At 42.4% G+C, this 13,044-nt stretch overlaps 1 protein-coding gene across 3 annotated transcripts in view; it reads right to left on the bottom strand.

Moving 5' to 3' along the window:
* OSBPL6 (oxysterol binding protein like 6) overlaps positions 1 to 13,044 on the bottom strand; it is a 259,204-nt gene that overhangs the window by 111,014 nt on the left and 135,146 nt on the right. For 2 of the 3 annotated variants that reach the window (XM_069733209.1, XM_069733211.1), the window contains exon 3: positions 3,071 to 3,310. In XM_069733209.1, the coding sequence (XP_069589310.1) occupies positions 3,071 to 3,172 (102 nt within the window). In that variant the 5' untranslated portion in view covers positions 3,173 to 3,310. Of the gene's footprint in view, positions 1 to 3,070; positions 3,311 to 13,044 lie in introns of those variants that run through there. The other variant, XM_069733210.1, reaches the window with a different exon arrangement.

The raw sequence follows: 13,044 nt of genomic DNA, 5'->3' as shown, positions 1-13,044 counted from the left end.
GCAGAAAAAAAAACAACTAGATTTCTTCAGACCAGCTCTCACCTACACTTTTTCGGTGGCAATAGGGTATAGTAAATGTACTTAACGGTAAATAAGAGTTGTTCGCCTGTTAGGACTCATTTTCCTAATATCCAATAGGTTTAATTCTGGTTACAGTTTATACTTAGGCAATCTATAAAAAATTAGTATGATATTGGCTGCTAGCGGCATTAGAAACAATTGCCACTTAAGGCGCTGAGCTGCTCGAAACTCCTGATTTATTGCTTAGGAAGCAGCTCTATGTAATTCAACAGATTTGCAGCATGAATACCACAAACTCAGCAATTCCAATGATCTGTAACCGGAGATGATGTAAGCATTTCTACAGAACGGTGGGTTGTAGACCATTTATATTGCCATTTGTAAACCAAAGACTGTTTTTTTGACGGCGGTGATATCTACAATATCTACCATGTATGGGATAAGCCAAGGGTGGATTGTGTTACACAAGTGCTTTACTTGGAACTTGTAGATTAGAGGTTGTTAAAAGCAGACAGAAGGCATGCAAATCTATAGTGGACAGGAATGAAAATGGAAAACAGCAGAGGAAATACCTACATAATAGTAAGATATTAAGATTCAGAACACTGACACTAACAAAGGTGGTCACGGTGGAGTTAAGGTCTTCATCACATTTGACTAAAGTGGTCAAAACCTGCCGATATTGGCATCATTGGCTGACATCTCCTGAATGAGTCTGGACCTCCCGACTCTTTGCCGACTAATGGCATCAGGAGATCCTGCTATTGTGTACATTATATGAGGGTATCAACAAAGGTGGTCATGGCGGCGATAAGGTCCTCATCACATTAGACTAAAGTGGTCAAAACCTGCCGATATTGCCGTCATTGGCTGACGTCTACTCCATGAGTCTGGACCTTCCGACTCTTCCCGACAAATGGTGTCGGGAGATCCTGCTATTGTGTACATTAAATAAGGGTACGAACAAAGGTGGTCATGGAGCTAAAGGCCTCATCACAGACTAAAGTGGTCAAAACCTGCCGATATTGGCGTCATTGGCTGATGTCTACTACATGAGTATGGACCTTCCAACTCTTTCGTGACAAATGGCGTCGGGAGATTATGCCTTTATGTGCATAAAATGTGGACAATTAATATACAGTAGTATGTATGTATCCATATTATCATAAAAATACACCATTAATATTAAATTGTTGGGGGACCGACTAAGTACCGTACTTTTGGAAGAAGCTGCGGAACTCGGAACATTGTTTTACCAAAGTGAATAGAATAATGATGCAATATCTTGGATAGCCAGTAGAAAAAAATATGTCATAGGGAACTACAAACCAACTTGCAAGCTGCTATAAATACTGAAGATCATGCTGTGCACACATCAAACATGATTAGTTGCTGATCACTGAGGGTCCCACCAGTAGATCCCCCAGAAATCCCAAGAACAGGGCTCTAAAGTGCCTCATTAGATTAGAGTGGTGGCTACAAATGCACACAACCGGTCAGTTTAATGTCTATATGACTGACGAAGAGTGCATTCTCAGGATCATGGGGGGTCTCAGAGATCAAACCGCCCACAGGTTAGATATCTTGACCAGTTGGCAAAAATCTGGAGTTGAGTAAAGACCTTCTCCGTACTCTAGTTCAATGGTCACATCAGTAGTCCATGTCTGCTGGACCAGAGCCCGGCAGACCTTCTACTACCTGCAGCATGTCAGGTGACTGTTCTGATTAGTGGGCCCGCATGATGTCATATGAGGGTCTCTCTGCAAAGTAGTGATAGGACTACTATTCAGAAGAGGCACTTATTATTCTAGAGGTAGTAGGACAGGGCTCCGGTCCAGCAGAAATGGACTGGCTAGAAAGTTTAGCTCCATGATTTTGTGCCTCCTTCGGCTTTGTCAGGGGTTAACCATCAATGAAGGTGCCAGCGAAACGCGCATTGGCTCGTTGTTGGGTGAACCTGTATGATTTCATTCTTTTAACTTATTGCTCCTGTTATTTGCATACACTTCTAGATTACATGCTTACATTTCTAATGGGACTATTTGTAAAAGCGTTAGCACCACTATAACCACTTAGCTATTATTCATTATTTATTTACTCTCTGTATTTTGATACCTACCTGTTATTCTTACTTTGAACCCATTTGTATATATATATCCTTTTTTGGTTGGTCACTTTGACACCCATTGTTTTTCCATGCACTTTTATTACATAATTTTACATTTTGGGGTAATTAATACATATTTTTCCCTATTAGGCTCACCCACCTCCCTTTTCTGTATTTTGCGATGTTGGATATTTACTTTTTTTCTTGTTCTTAATTACATTCCTAATAAAGATTTATATTATTCGTGTTCATAACCGTCCTAGCACTTTTCCTTTCCTTGCTGCTTATGTTGCATACATGTAAAAATCTCCCCCTGAAAACCTTGAACTGTAGATTTTTGCTAATATATATTTGCAAAAAGTTCAAACACCATGCTTTCAATTACTGCCATAGACTTAAAATTGTCGCCGTTTGGGACCACCACCAGGGGGAGCTCACTGCATATGGATCTATACAACTTCACTGAACAAAATGGGAGCTGTATACAGTCTAATGCAGTGAGCTCCCCCTAGTGGTTTCTGCTGACAGCAAAAAAAAATCATTTTTTTTCCTTTGCAAGTTCTCAGTCGTTCAATGGTGAAATGAAATGCAAACCCCCTTCTAGCCTAGGTCCCTTATACCAGTACCTACTGTACTATGCTGATTGTGACTTTTTTATACAAATGAATACTTATTTCAATGACACCAATAGAAAAGTTAATATACTTCATTGCTTTATATGATCTATTTAAAGGTGTAAGGCACCAAGTGCAAAAAAAAAACAAATACAATATATTTCCTAAATTCAGAGTAAATAGCACAAATATTTGAAGAAATGATCAAAAGCGTGATAAAAAGTTGCCTATAAAATTGCTACTAAGAAAATGCAGCCTAAGTAAAGCAAAGCTAGCGATGACCAAGTCAGTCTTCACTGCAGAGGCCATTAGTGTAAGCGATTCTTACCTGCCTGCTATCCCTCTGGGAGGAGGAAGAAGAGGAGGCACTTTTGTGCGTTGGCGTTGCTATTCTGTGAGCTGGCGATATGCCTTTCTCTTCCGAACTCATCTTCAAAAGTAGCTCCCGGGTGTACTACGGTGGCAGCAAAACCATATCAATCCTTTCTATGCCGATCACGCAATATGGCAAAAATATTCTCTCTCCAGAAACATTTATCCAGATTTTGAATACATCACATGATAAAAGCTGAAAGAAAAGCACAATAATACAAACTCAGTATCACATATGTAATACACAGATATAATGCATACAGTACACAGTGTAGAAAATGCTCACATGTGCCCTTATGAGACTGAAGGGGAACGCAAGCCACGTTCACATGATCAGTATTTGGTCAATATTTTACATCAGTATTTGTAATCCAAAACCAGGAGTGGGTGAAAAATGCAAACATTTTCGGTTTAAACTGCTGGGAGTCTGCACATAGATTAGAACCATTTTATGACTATGCTCAGATGTTAGAAACCATGAACACATGATAAGCAGTACTTAGTATATTGGAAAGTAGTAGAACTATAAAAAAAAAAATACGCTTTATTTTCTGAAACCAAAAAGCTCCATTAACCACAATAGATAATTACAGCAAAAATGAAAAATGTCGATTACACTGAACAAAATATGAATGGCCTAAAGAAAAACAAAAACAAAAATAACAGGTTGTCCACTACTTTAAAGAGTAACCACCATTTTAATTTTTAACTTCATAACTCAATTGTAGAGATAAAAATGAGCAACTTTGTACTATATTTTATCATAGAAATCTACCGAAACAGAGAGGGACAAGAACACTGCAGTGTCTGGTTTCATGAACTCCAGCGCTGGTTGGAGTTAACCAGCCAATTGAACAGTACAGGGTTTTTTTCCAGCTGGCAGTTCAAGAGTTATTCTGTTTAGTTGAAGCTCCTGGAGTTGTCCTACTTGGATTGTTTCAGCTGTTCAGTGTTGGCCACTCCCCTCTGCTATATATGCTCGCCTCTGGCACTTAGGAATTGCCTGTGTTAGTTCTAACGGTCTGGTTCTGGAGTTGGAGGTGGTGTTTGTGGTTGGAGTTAGTGTTTGGAGATTGTTCAGGAGATTGTTGCTTAGAGTTCTGTTTGTGTGCACATCCTCATCCTCTCCTATTTGGTTTCTCTTTCCTTTAACTGTGCCCCACTCTTGTTTGGTGTGTGAGTATTTTTTATGGTTGGTATTTTTATTTATGTCTGTCCGTCTTCCCTCGGTAGTCTTGTTAGTGTATTCCTACACTTCAGCTACCCACTACCCTGGGTGGAGGAGGAGACAGATAATCTACTATATAATTGTCTAAGGGTCACTTCAGTCTGTCTGTCCCGGATATTCATTGGTCGCGGCCTCTGTCTGTTATGGAATCCAAGTCGCTGATTGGTCTCGCCAGCTGCCTGTCATGGCTGCCGCGACCAATCAGTGATGCCCACAGTCCGATTAGTCCCTCCCTACTCCCCTGCAGTCAGTGCCCGGCGCCCGCTCCATACTCCCCTCCAGTCACCGCTCACACAGGGTTAATGCCAGCGGTAACAGACCGCGTTATGCCGCGAGTAACTCACTCCGTTACCGCCGCTATTAACCCTGTGTGACCAAGTTTTTACTATTGATGCTGCCTATGCAGCATCAATAGTAAAAGGATCTAATGTTAAAAATAATTTAAAAAAAATATATACTCACGTTCCGCCGCCTTTCCCGCTCTTCGCGACGCTCCGGTAACCGCTCCATGCAAGCGGCAGGTTCCAGTGGCAAGGATGGTATGCGACAAGGACCTGCCATGACGTCACGGTCATGTGACCGTGACCTCATCACAAGTCCTGCGCGAGAAGGACCTGCCATGACGTCACAGTCATGTGACCGCGATATCATCACGGGTTCTGCGCTACCAACCCTGGGACCGGAAGCTGCTGAGTGCACCACACACAGGCGATATGACTACAAGGGCTCCCTTGGAAGGTGAGTATATGTTTATTTTTTATTTTTTAACCTGTGACATACGTGGCTGGGCAACATACTACGTAGCTGGGCAATATACTACGTGGCTGGGCAATATACTACGTGGCTCTGTGCTGTATACTACGTCACTGGGCAATATACTACGTGACTGGGCAATATACTACGTGGCTGGGCAATATACTACATGGCTGGGCAATATACTACGTGGCTGGGCAATATACTACGTGGCTCTGTGCTGTATACTACGTCTCTGGGCAATATACTACGTGGCTGGGCAATATACTACGTGGCTGGGCAATATACTACATGGCTGGGCAATATGCTACGTGGCTGGGCAATATGCTACGTGGCTGGGCAATATGCTACGTGGCTGGGCAATATGCTACGTGGCTGGGCAATATACTACGTCGCTGGGCAATATGCTACATCACTGGGCAATATACTACGTAGCTGGGCAATATACTATGTGACTGGGCAATATACTATGTGGACATGCATATTCTAGAATACCCGATGCGTTGGAATCGGGCCACCATCTAGTGGTTGAAATACGGACATGGCAAGGTACGTGAACCCGGCTTCTCCACCTTCAGGAGTAATCTGAGGGACAGAGATAGACAAGGGCGCCTTTAGTTCTAGGGACATGGCGAGCGCCAGTAGTCCCAACACAATCCTGACATCTAATTGTTTCTCCTCATGAAATGGTCTTTCACTCTCAAGCCACTAGTTGGCAGCTTTCTATGTATGATGTATATTGGACAAAAATCTGCCAATCAGTGGTGGGGATGGTGCTACACACAAGTCCTAGGAGGGACGATAAACCATGTACTGCAGTGATATTCTCCTGCTGATAAAACATTGATTTTATTGAAACAGTATCACACAGCCTAGTAAGTAACACATCCTTAGAATCAGTGTCTCTGCCCAAACACCATGCTGCTCTCAGATTACACAGCAAAAACCTTCTGACAGGTTCCCTTTAAAAGGTATAATTTGTGTGGTCTTTTTGATGTAATCTATTTTTATCATTTTGTAATTCTGTAATATAGATATATATTCTATTTAATGTTTTATCATTACTGCAGCTTGAAGTAAAGGTACCGTCACACTTAGCGACGCTGCAGCGATACCGACAACGATCCGGATCGCTGCAGCGTCGCTGTTTGGTCGCTGGAGAGCTGTCACACAGACAGCTCTCCAGCGACCAACGATCCCGAGGTCCCCGGTAACCAGGGTAAACATCGGGTAACTAAGCGCAGGGCCGTGCTTAGTAACCCGATGTTTACCCTGGTTACCAGCGTAAAAAAACAAACAGTACATACTTACATTCAGCTGTCTGTCCCTTGCCGTCTGGTTCCTGCACTGACTGCTTGCCGTAAAGTGAAAGTGAAAGCACAGCACAGCGGTGAGTCACACAGCGGTGACTCACCGCTGTGGCTGTGCTCTGCTTTCACTTTATGGCAAGCAGTCAAGGCAGGAACCAGACGGCAAGGGACAGACAGCTGAATGTAAGTATGTACTGTTTGTTTTTTTACGCTGGTAACCAGGGTAAACAGCGGGTTACTAAGCGCGGCCCTGCGCTTAGTTACCCGATGTTTACCCTGGTTACCAGTGAAGACATCGCTGAATCGGTGTCACACACGCCGATTCAGCGATGTCTACGGGGAGTCCAGCGACGAAATAAAGTTCTGGACTTTCTTCCCCGACCAGCGATCTCCCAGCAGGGGCCTGATCGCTGCTGCCTGTCACACTGGACGATATCGCTAGCGAGGACGCTGCAACGTCACGGATCGCTAGCGATATCGTCTAGTGTGACAGTACCTTTACAGTTTAATAAAATATAAGAGATAAAACATGATTAAGCAATACAGTCATCAATTAACTTTTTTTCTAACTCTTTAAAAAAAAAGAAAAAAAAACAATTTTTGATAATGAGATAAATATATATCTTCACACACACACACACACACACACACACACACACACACGGAAAAGGGCATTCACCCTGGAGATTTTTATAATTTAGTAATTATGCGGTGATGAGCCTGAATTGGAAACCACATCCTGCATTTGTTAGTAGCCATTAACTCCATCTATTCATTAAAGCCTGCGCCACTAAACTCCGAATGATTTAAAAGCCAAAATGACAAGCGACTTAAAGATGTGGAGGTGTAAATACATAAGGCAGAAATAAACAGCGCCACTCTTGTCTATGGCTGTGTCTGGTATTACAGATATAATAGATCCAGCGATCAGATACTTCTATCATCAGATAGAAATAAAATCTTCCCATAAAATAACATTATCATTCTTTCCTAGAACTTCAATGGCAGTGACAGGACTTGATAGACGCTTGGTAACAGCTGACTTATTGTGGTGCCAAGTACTGGTCCCCCGCAGAACTGAACCGATACTGATGATGAGCTATCCCAAAAATAGGTAATTATTAAATTAGTCCCGGACGACCCCTGTAAGTGTCAGACTTTGTAGGAACACACCACAACTGGACACACCTAGTTGTCAATTTATTCATACATTTCTAGTAGGAATAGCAGAGGAACCGCACAACCCAAGAGTTGTAAGACAAGACATTAATATATACATGATAAATGTGTATGGGCACACCAACAATGTGGTATCTTAAGGTAATTAAAGGCTGCAGCTGTTCGCAAAATGTGACTTATTGGCCATTGCCAATGCCTCTGACCTACTGTATTTGGGCACCTAAGGCCTTGGTCATGCATGCTCAGCATTATTAATAGTGAGCTCAACTCCAAGTTCTTACACACCGGTCCTGGCTCCAGCTTTGATCTGTGTGTACTCCTTCCCCGGGGCTTTCTCTGCTACAGTGGAAGAAAGGGTACCATGCTAACCCAATGTGCACCTATCATGTCCCCTCCCTATAAACTTTAAGGCTGGTTCAGGTGGCTGCATGCTGCCTGAGTATTAAGGTAGTTTGTGCATGCTGCTACCTTGTATCTGAACTTCAACCAAGCCACAAGTCTAACAGGGCTGCGCTGTTACAGTGTGCAGTCCACACACTCGGCTCTGCCACCGCAAGGTGCCCATCTGCAGTTCCAAGGCGTTGTCTGTGCACTCGGCTCGGATACATCGAGGTACTTGTCTGTGAACCAGTATGCTCTCCGCTAACTCAGCTATCCTGTATTATGAGCAAAAGAACAAGTCTTAGGCAAATGTATCACCCAGATGTGCAAAAAATATCCACAGATTCGGCCATGAATGCCTCAAAGATTTTACCCCACCCCAGACATCTGTACCCCATAACCTCTGTTCACTGTTTCTCCATCAAAATAAAGGGGTAGGGGATGTTGCACCGAACGGTCTATAATAATATATACGGAAGTTACAGAAAGAATATATAACAATATATATCAGTCACAGCACTTTACAATTCAGGGGGTACAACTAGACCTGATTTAGAAAGATCTCCTCTACCGGTAGGTGAGGTCCTAGAGTTGGGTCCAAGCCTAACCAGCAGTTATGACATATACTGCTGATATGCTATAGATGTTTAAGATGGGGAATAACTTTTAGGTCTAGACATACGGTACTTAAGTGATAAAAATATGCAAAAGTCGCCTCCAGGTGTACTTCCTTTTCTTTCCAGACATTTCTTTAGAGGGCGCGGATGGTATGGAGGTAGAGCGGGCAGTATACTGAACCACTGGGAACTATTAATACTGCAAAGCATTAAACAAACCGATTGTCTCCCTTTGTGTTTCTCCAAAGGGCAGTCCATAAATCAGGCAGGATTTTTATTTTTTCCTACTTGCAGACAACCGAATATCTATTTTTGAGGTTAGTGCCGTTTTAATAGTATAACCGCAGCACTCCCCTTATAGCACAGGCTAATGTAGACTCTTATTGATCGTTCCCCCATTGCCTTCCTGTTCTTCCAATAAAAGTAGATCAGGACGTCTCTGTACAAAGCACATGAAGGACAGATGATGAAAGCACGGAGAGAACATCACATAAAGGAAGATATGAAACATTAAAAATTCAGTTTTATATATTTTTGTTAATCATCTGTCCTGATGAACAAGCCAGCACTAGCACATAGTAAGATGCAAAGCATAGATGGTCCTATACCATAGTGCAGTACAAGGGGTATTCTGTACACAGTCCAACGTTGTGAAACATAACTATAACATAACTTGTTGCTGATGCTGCCTTATCTGGAAATTCACCAGCGGACCACACAGCAGACGTTGAACCAACGAAGATCAACTGGATTTTCATTTTTCCTGTATGCTTATTTTGGGGTTTTTATATAAGACTTTGCAGAACAATGTACAACCAGTTCATACAATAATCTACGCCCCATATCCCCCCCCATGTGACTGGTAGGACCTCACCCACACGTGTGAGACTTATGATCTATATTACAAGTAGTTGCTGATGGTTGGCATCTGGGAGACTGATAGATAAGTAGTCCGGAAAACTTGTGCCCCATTTTCAAGACTTTGCCCCATCCAAGCCCATTTCTCCTCCATTCTCCACCTCCCAAAAAAAAAAAAAAGAACACAGGTTTCAAAAAGGTATCAGGTAGTTTGGGCAGGGCCCTGGAGATTTGCCGACTCTTTCGGGAGGTGTTGTCACTCTCCTTGTCCTGGGAGACGTGGTCAAGATGATATTATAGTGCACAATTTGATGCAATGTAGCTCGTATTGCTGACAGTACAGATCTGTACAGATGTTGCCTTACACCATTGTATTCCCACAAGGAATAAGAAGCCTAAAGCTGCAAAATACCCAATGTGTACATGTCCGTGTAAAATATTGGAGGTGGGAGAACCTTCACGGAAACACATTTCTATTATGCACCTACTGTATGTGGAAAGAATGTGCCGGCAGCACAAGAATCGGCAACACTCAAGTCTATAGCTGTGTATAGGTGTGTTAAATTTGGTGTTCTCGTTCTCACACACTCTCATACTGGTCACTGGAAGGTCAACATGGATCCTCATGGTAAAGAACTCTGAGGATCTGAAAAAAAAGACTTGCTGCTCTACATAGAGATGGACGAGGCTATAAGAAGATTGCCAACACCCTGATATAGCGCTTCAGCACGGTGGCCAAGACCATACAGCGGTTTAACAAGATAGGTTCCACTCAAAACTGGCCTCACTCATGAGTCCCGCCAGCATTGCTGCAAAGCTTAAAGAGGTGGGTGTCTGCCTGTCAATGAACAGACCATACGCCGCTGCATCGAGGTGGTCTCCATGGCTGTCACCCCAGAAGGAAGTATCTTCCAGAGATGATGCACAAGAAAGCTCACAAACACTTTGCTGAAGACAAACAGACTAAAGACATGGATTACTGGAACCATGTCCTGTGGTCTGACCAAGATAAACTTATTTGGTTCAGATGGTGTCAAGCTTGTGTGACGGCAACCAGGGGAGGAGTACAAAGACAAGTGGGTCTTGCCTACAGTCAAGCATGGTGGTGGGAGTATCATGATTTGGGGCTCCATGAGTGCTTCCGGCAGTGGGGAGCTACAGGTCAGTATGACACAGTACATGTTGGCATTCGAGGTCCCTCAATAAAGTAGCATAATCCCCTCCCTTGATATACTGGGCCGCAGGGAAGTATACCAACATGAAAATAACCCCAAACACATCTTCAAGAAGACCAATGCCTTGCTAAAGAAACTGGGGGTAAAGGTGCAGAACCGGCCTTGCATGTCTCCAGACCTAAACCCTATTGAGTATCTGTGGGACATCCTTAAATGGAAGGCGGAGGAGCACAAAGTCCTCAACATCCACCAGCTCCGTGATGCTGTCATGTAGGAGTGGAAGAGGATTCCAAAGGCAACCTGTGAAGCTTTATTGACCTCCATGTCCAAGAGAGTTAAGGCAGTGGCTGAAAATAAAATAATGGTGATCACACAAAATATTGACACATTGAGCACAATTTGGCCATTTCCACTTAGGGGTGTACTCACTTTTGTTGCTAGCAGTTTAGACATTAATGGCGGTGTAGAGTTATTTAGAGGGCACAGCAAATTTACACAGTATCAGAGTGTCTTATTTTCAGTATTGTCCCATGAAAAGATATAGTAAAATATTTACAAAAATGTGAGGGTGTACTCACTTTTGTAACATACTGTACATTCCCCATAATATATATTGTGCCGTGTTGTGCCATCTATTGAATCTGTACTCCATTCTGTGTGTGCGTTCAGGCAGGAGCTATTTCCTAAACTGCACACTTCTTGGGGGTATTTTGCATGATCAATGGGGGCCTCAGAACCTGAACAATCTGCAGACAAAAGGAAACAAAAATATAACATTTTGTCCCAAACATTTAGTTTATGTAGAAACAGGAGGTCAAATTTCCCTGTATGAGTCATGAGCCACTGGAAAAGTCCCTGGCAGGAGGGATGAAGGAGCAGCTGGGTCAGGAGTTGAGGAGGGGAATGATAAATGCAGGAACAAGAGACTTCCTGTTTCTACAGAGAGTAACGAAAAGAGAAGAACTAACTGGTCAGAAAGGCAAAAAGAGCAATTGTAAGTACGATATAACAAGATGATTGCAATGTAAGAGAATAAGGCTTTGATGGGAGTGCTTCATTAAGGCTGGCGTTGAGCACGTGAGAATTATAGAAATGTATTAGCAAACTTTCCAAGCTTATCACCTCCTCTGCAGTCACAACTCAATGCTCGGTATAAAACATGGAAGAGGAGCATTGAAACTAGTGGGAGGAAGAGAGCGCCCGGAGCTGGCTGATTATATACCGGTAGATAATATTTATACATTTTTTTGCAGCTTTTTTTGTAGCAATACAAAACCCCAAACTAGTCATGATTCATACAACTGTAGAGAGCACAAGCTGGCACCCCACATTGCTAATGCATGAAGGCGTCGGAGAACACATTGTTTATCGGCCACTCAACAATACATTCTTATAGTCTTAGTAATAAAGGTCATTAGATTTAATAAATGTCATGTTCTACATTGTATAGTTAGCCGTGCAAGAAATAGTGGTGTATTTACAAAATGGGGATATTTTGATAAATGGAGTCGTAAAGGATCCAAGAAATTCTAGGCAAGTTCTAAAAGTCATAAAAAGCCATCACCCCATGGCGGTTTACCTGCAATTTAGTTTTCTGGTTTCGACTGATAATAAGTTCTGCTCCATTTAAGCACACAGCGTGTAGACTGCGGAGGTGCAGAGGGAGCAGATGCACCATATTCCTAGTGCCTACGAGGGTAATGTAAAGGTAAAGAAAGTATAGGCTGGTCTGCAATCCACCACTTACAGATGTACCGGTCATGAGAAATCCAGCCATATGCTAATCAGGCTGGAAATGCACTAGTGGCCGCTTCTTCAATGCGCAGTGACATGTCTCCAGTGCACTTCCAGGTTGATTTGCATACGGCTTCCAGTCTCGATTTTTCATGATCGGCACACTGAATTGCTACAAAAAAAAAAAAAAAGGTGTACTTTTTGTTGGGTGAAAAGTAGATATAGAGCTATAGCACTACTTCCGTATGTACAATGTGCCAGAAGGTCCCTTTCAACTTGTCTTATAAACCTGATATATCCCAAGTCATATATTGCGAGATTTTGAACCAAACATGAAAAATTCAACAGCGATTTGTTGTGTAAAAAAATAAAGTAAAAAAAAATAAAAAAATAAATATCTACTATACAATCGTCTAATTCTGTCTGTTTGTCTGTAACGGAAATCCCAAGTCACTGATTGGTTGCGGGCGGCTGTCGTGATCAATCAGCGACAGGTGCAGTCCGGCCACGAATTGGCGTGGGATTTGAACCACACATCGCTGATTCGTTCAGTTGTATTAAGTTCTATGAGCAATAACATTCAATGATAATGTATATACAGTTAGGTCCATATATATTTGGACAGAGACAACATTTTGGTTACAGACATTACCAAAATTAATTTTAAACAAAACAATTCAGATGTAGTTGAAGTT

Source organism: Ranitomeya imitator, chromosome 7 (genome assembly GCF_032444005.1).
Source record: "Ranitomeya imitator isolate aRanImi1 chromosome 7, aRanImi1.pri, whole genome shotgun sequence".
NCBI classification, from domain to species: Eukaryota; Metazoa; Chordata; class Amphibia; order Anura; family Dendrobatidae; genus Ranitomeya; species Ranitomeya imitator.
The sequence above is the reverse complement of the archived record's forward strand: the minus strand, read 5'-3'. Positions and strand labels throughout refer to the sequence as shown.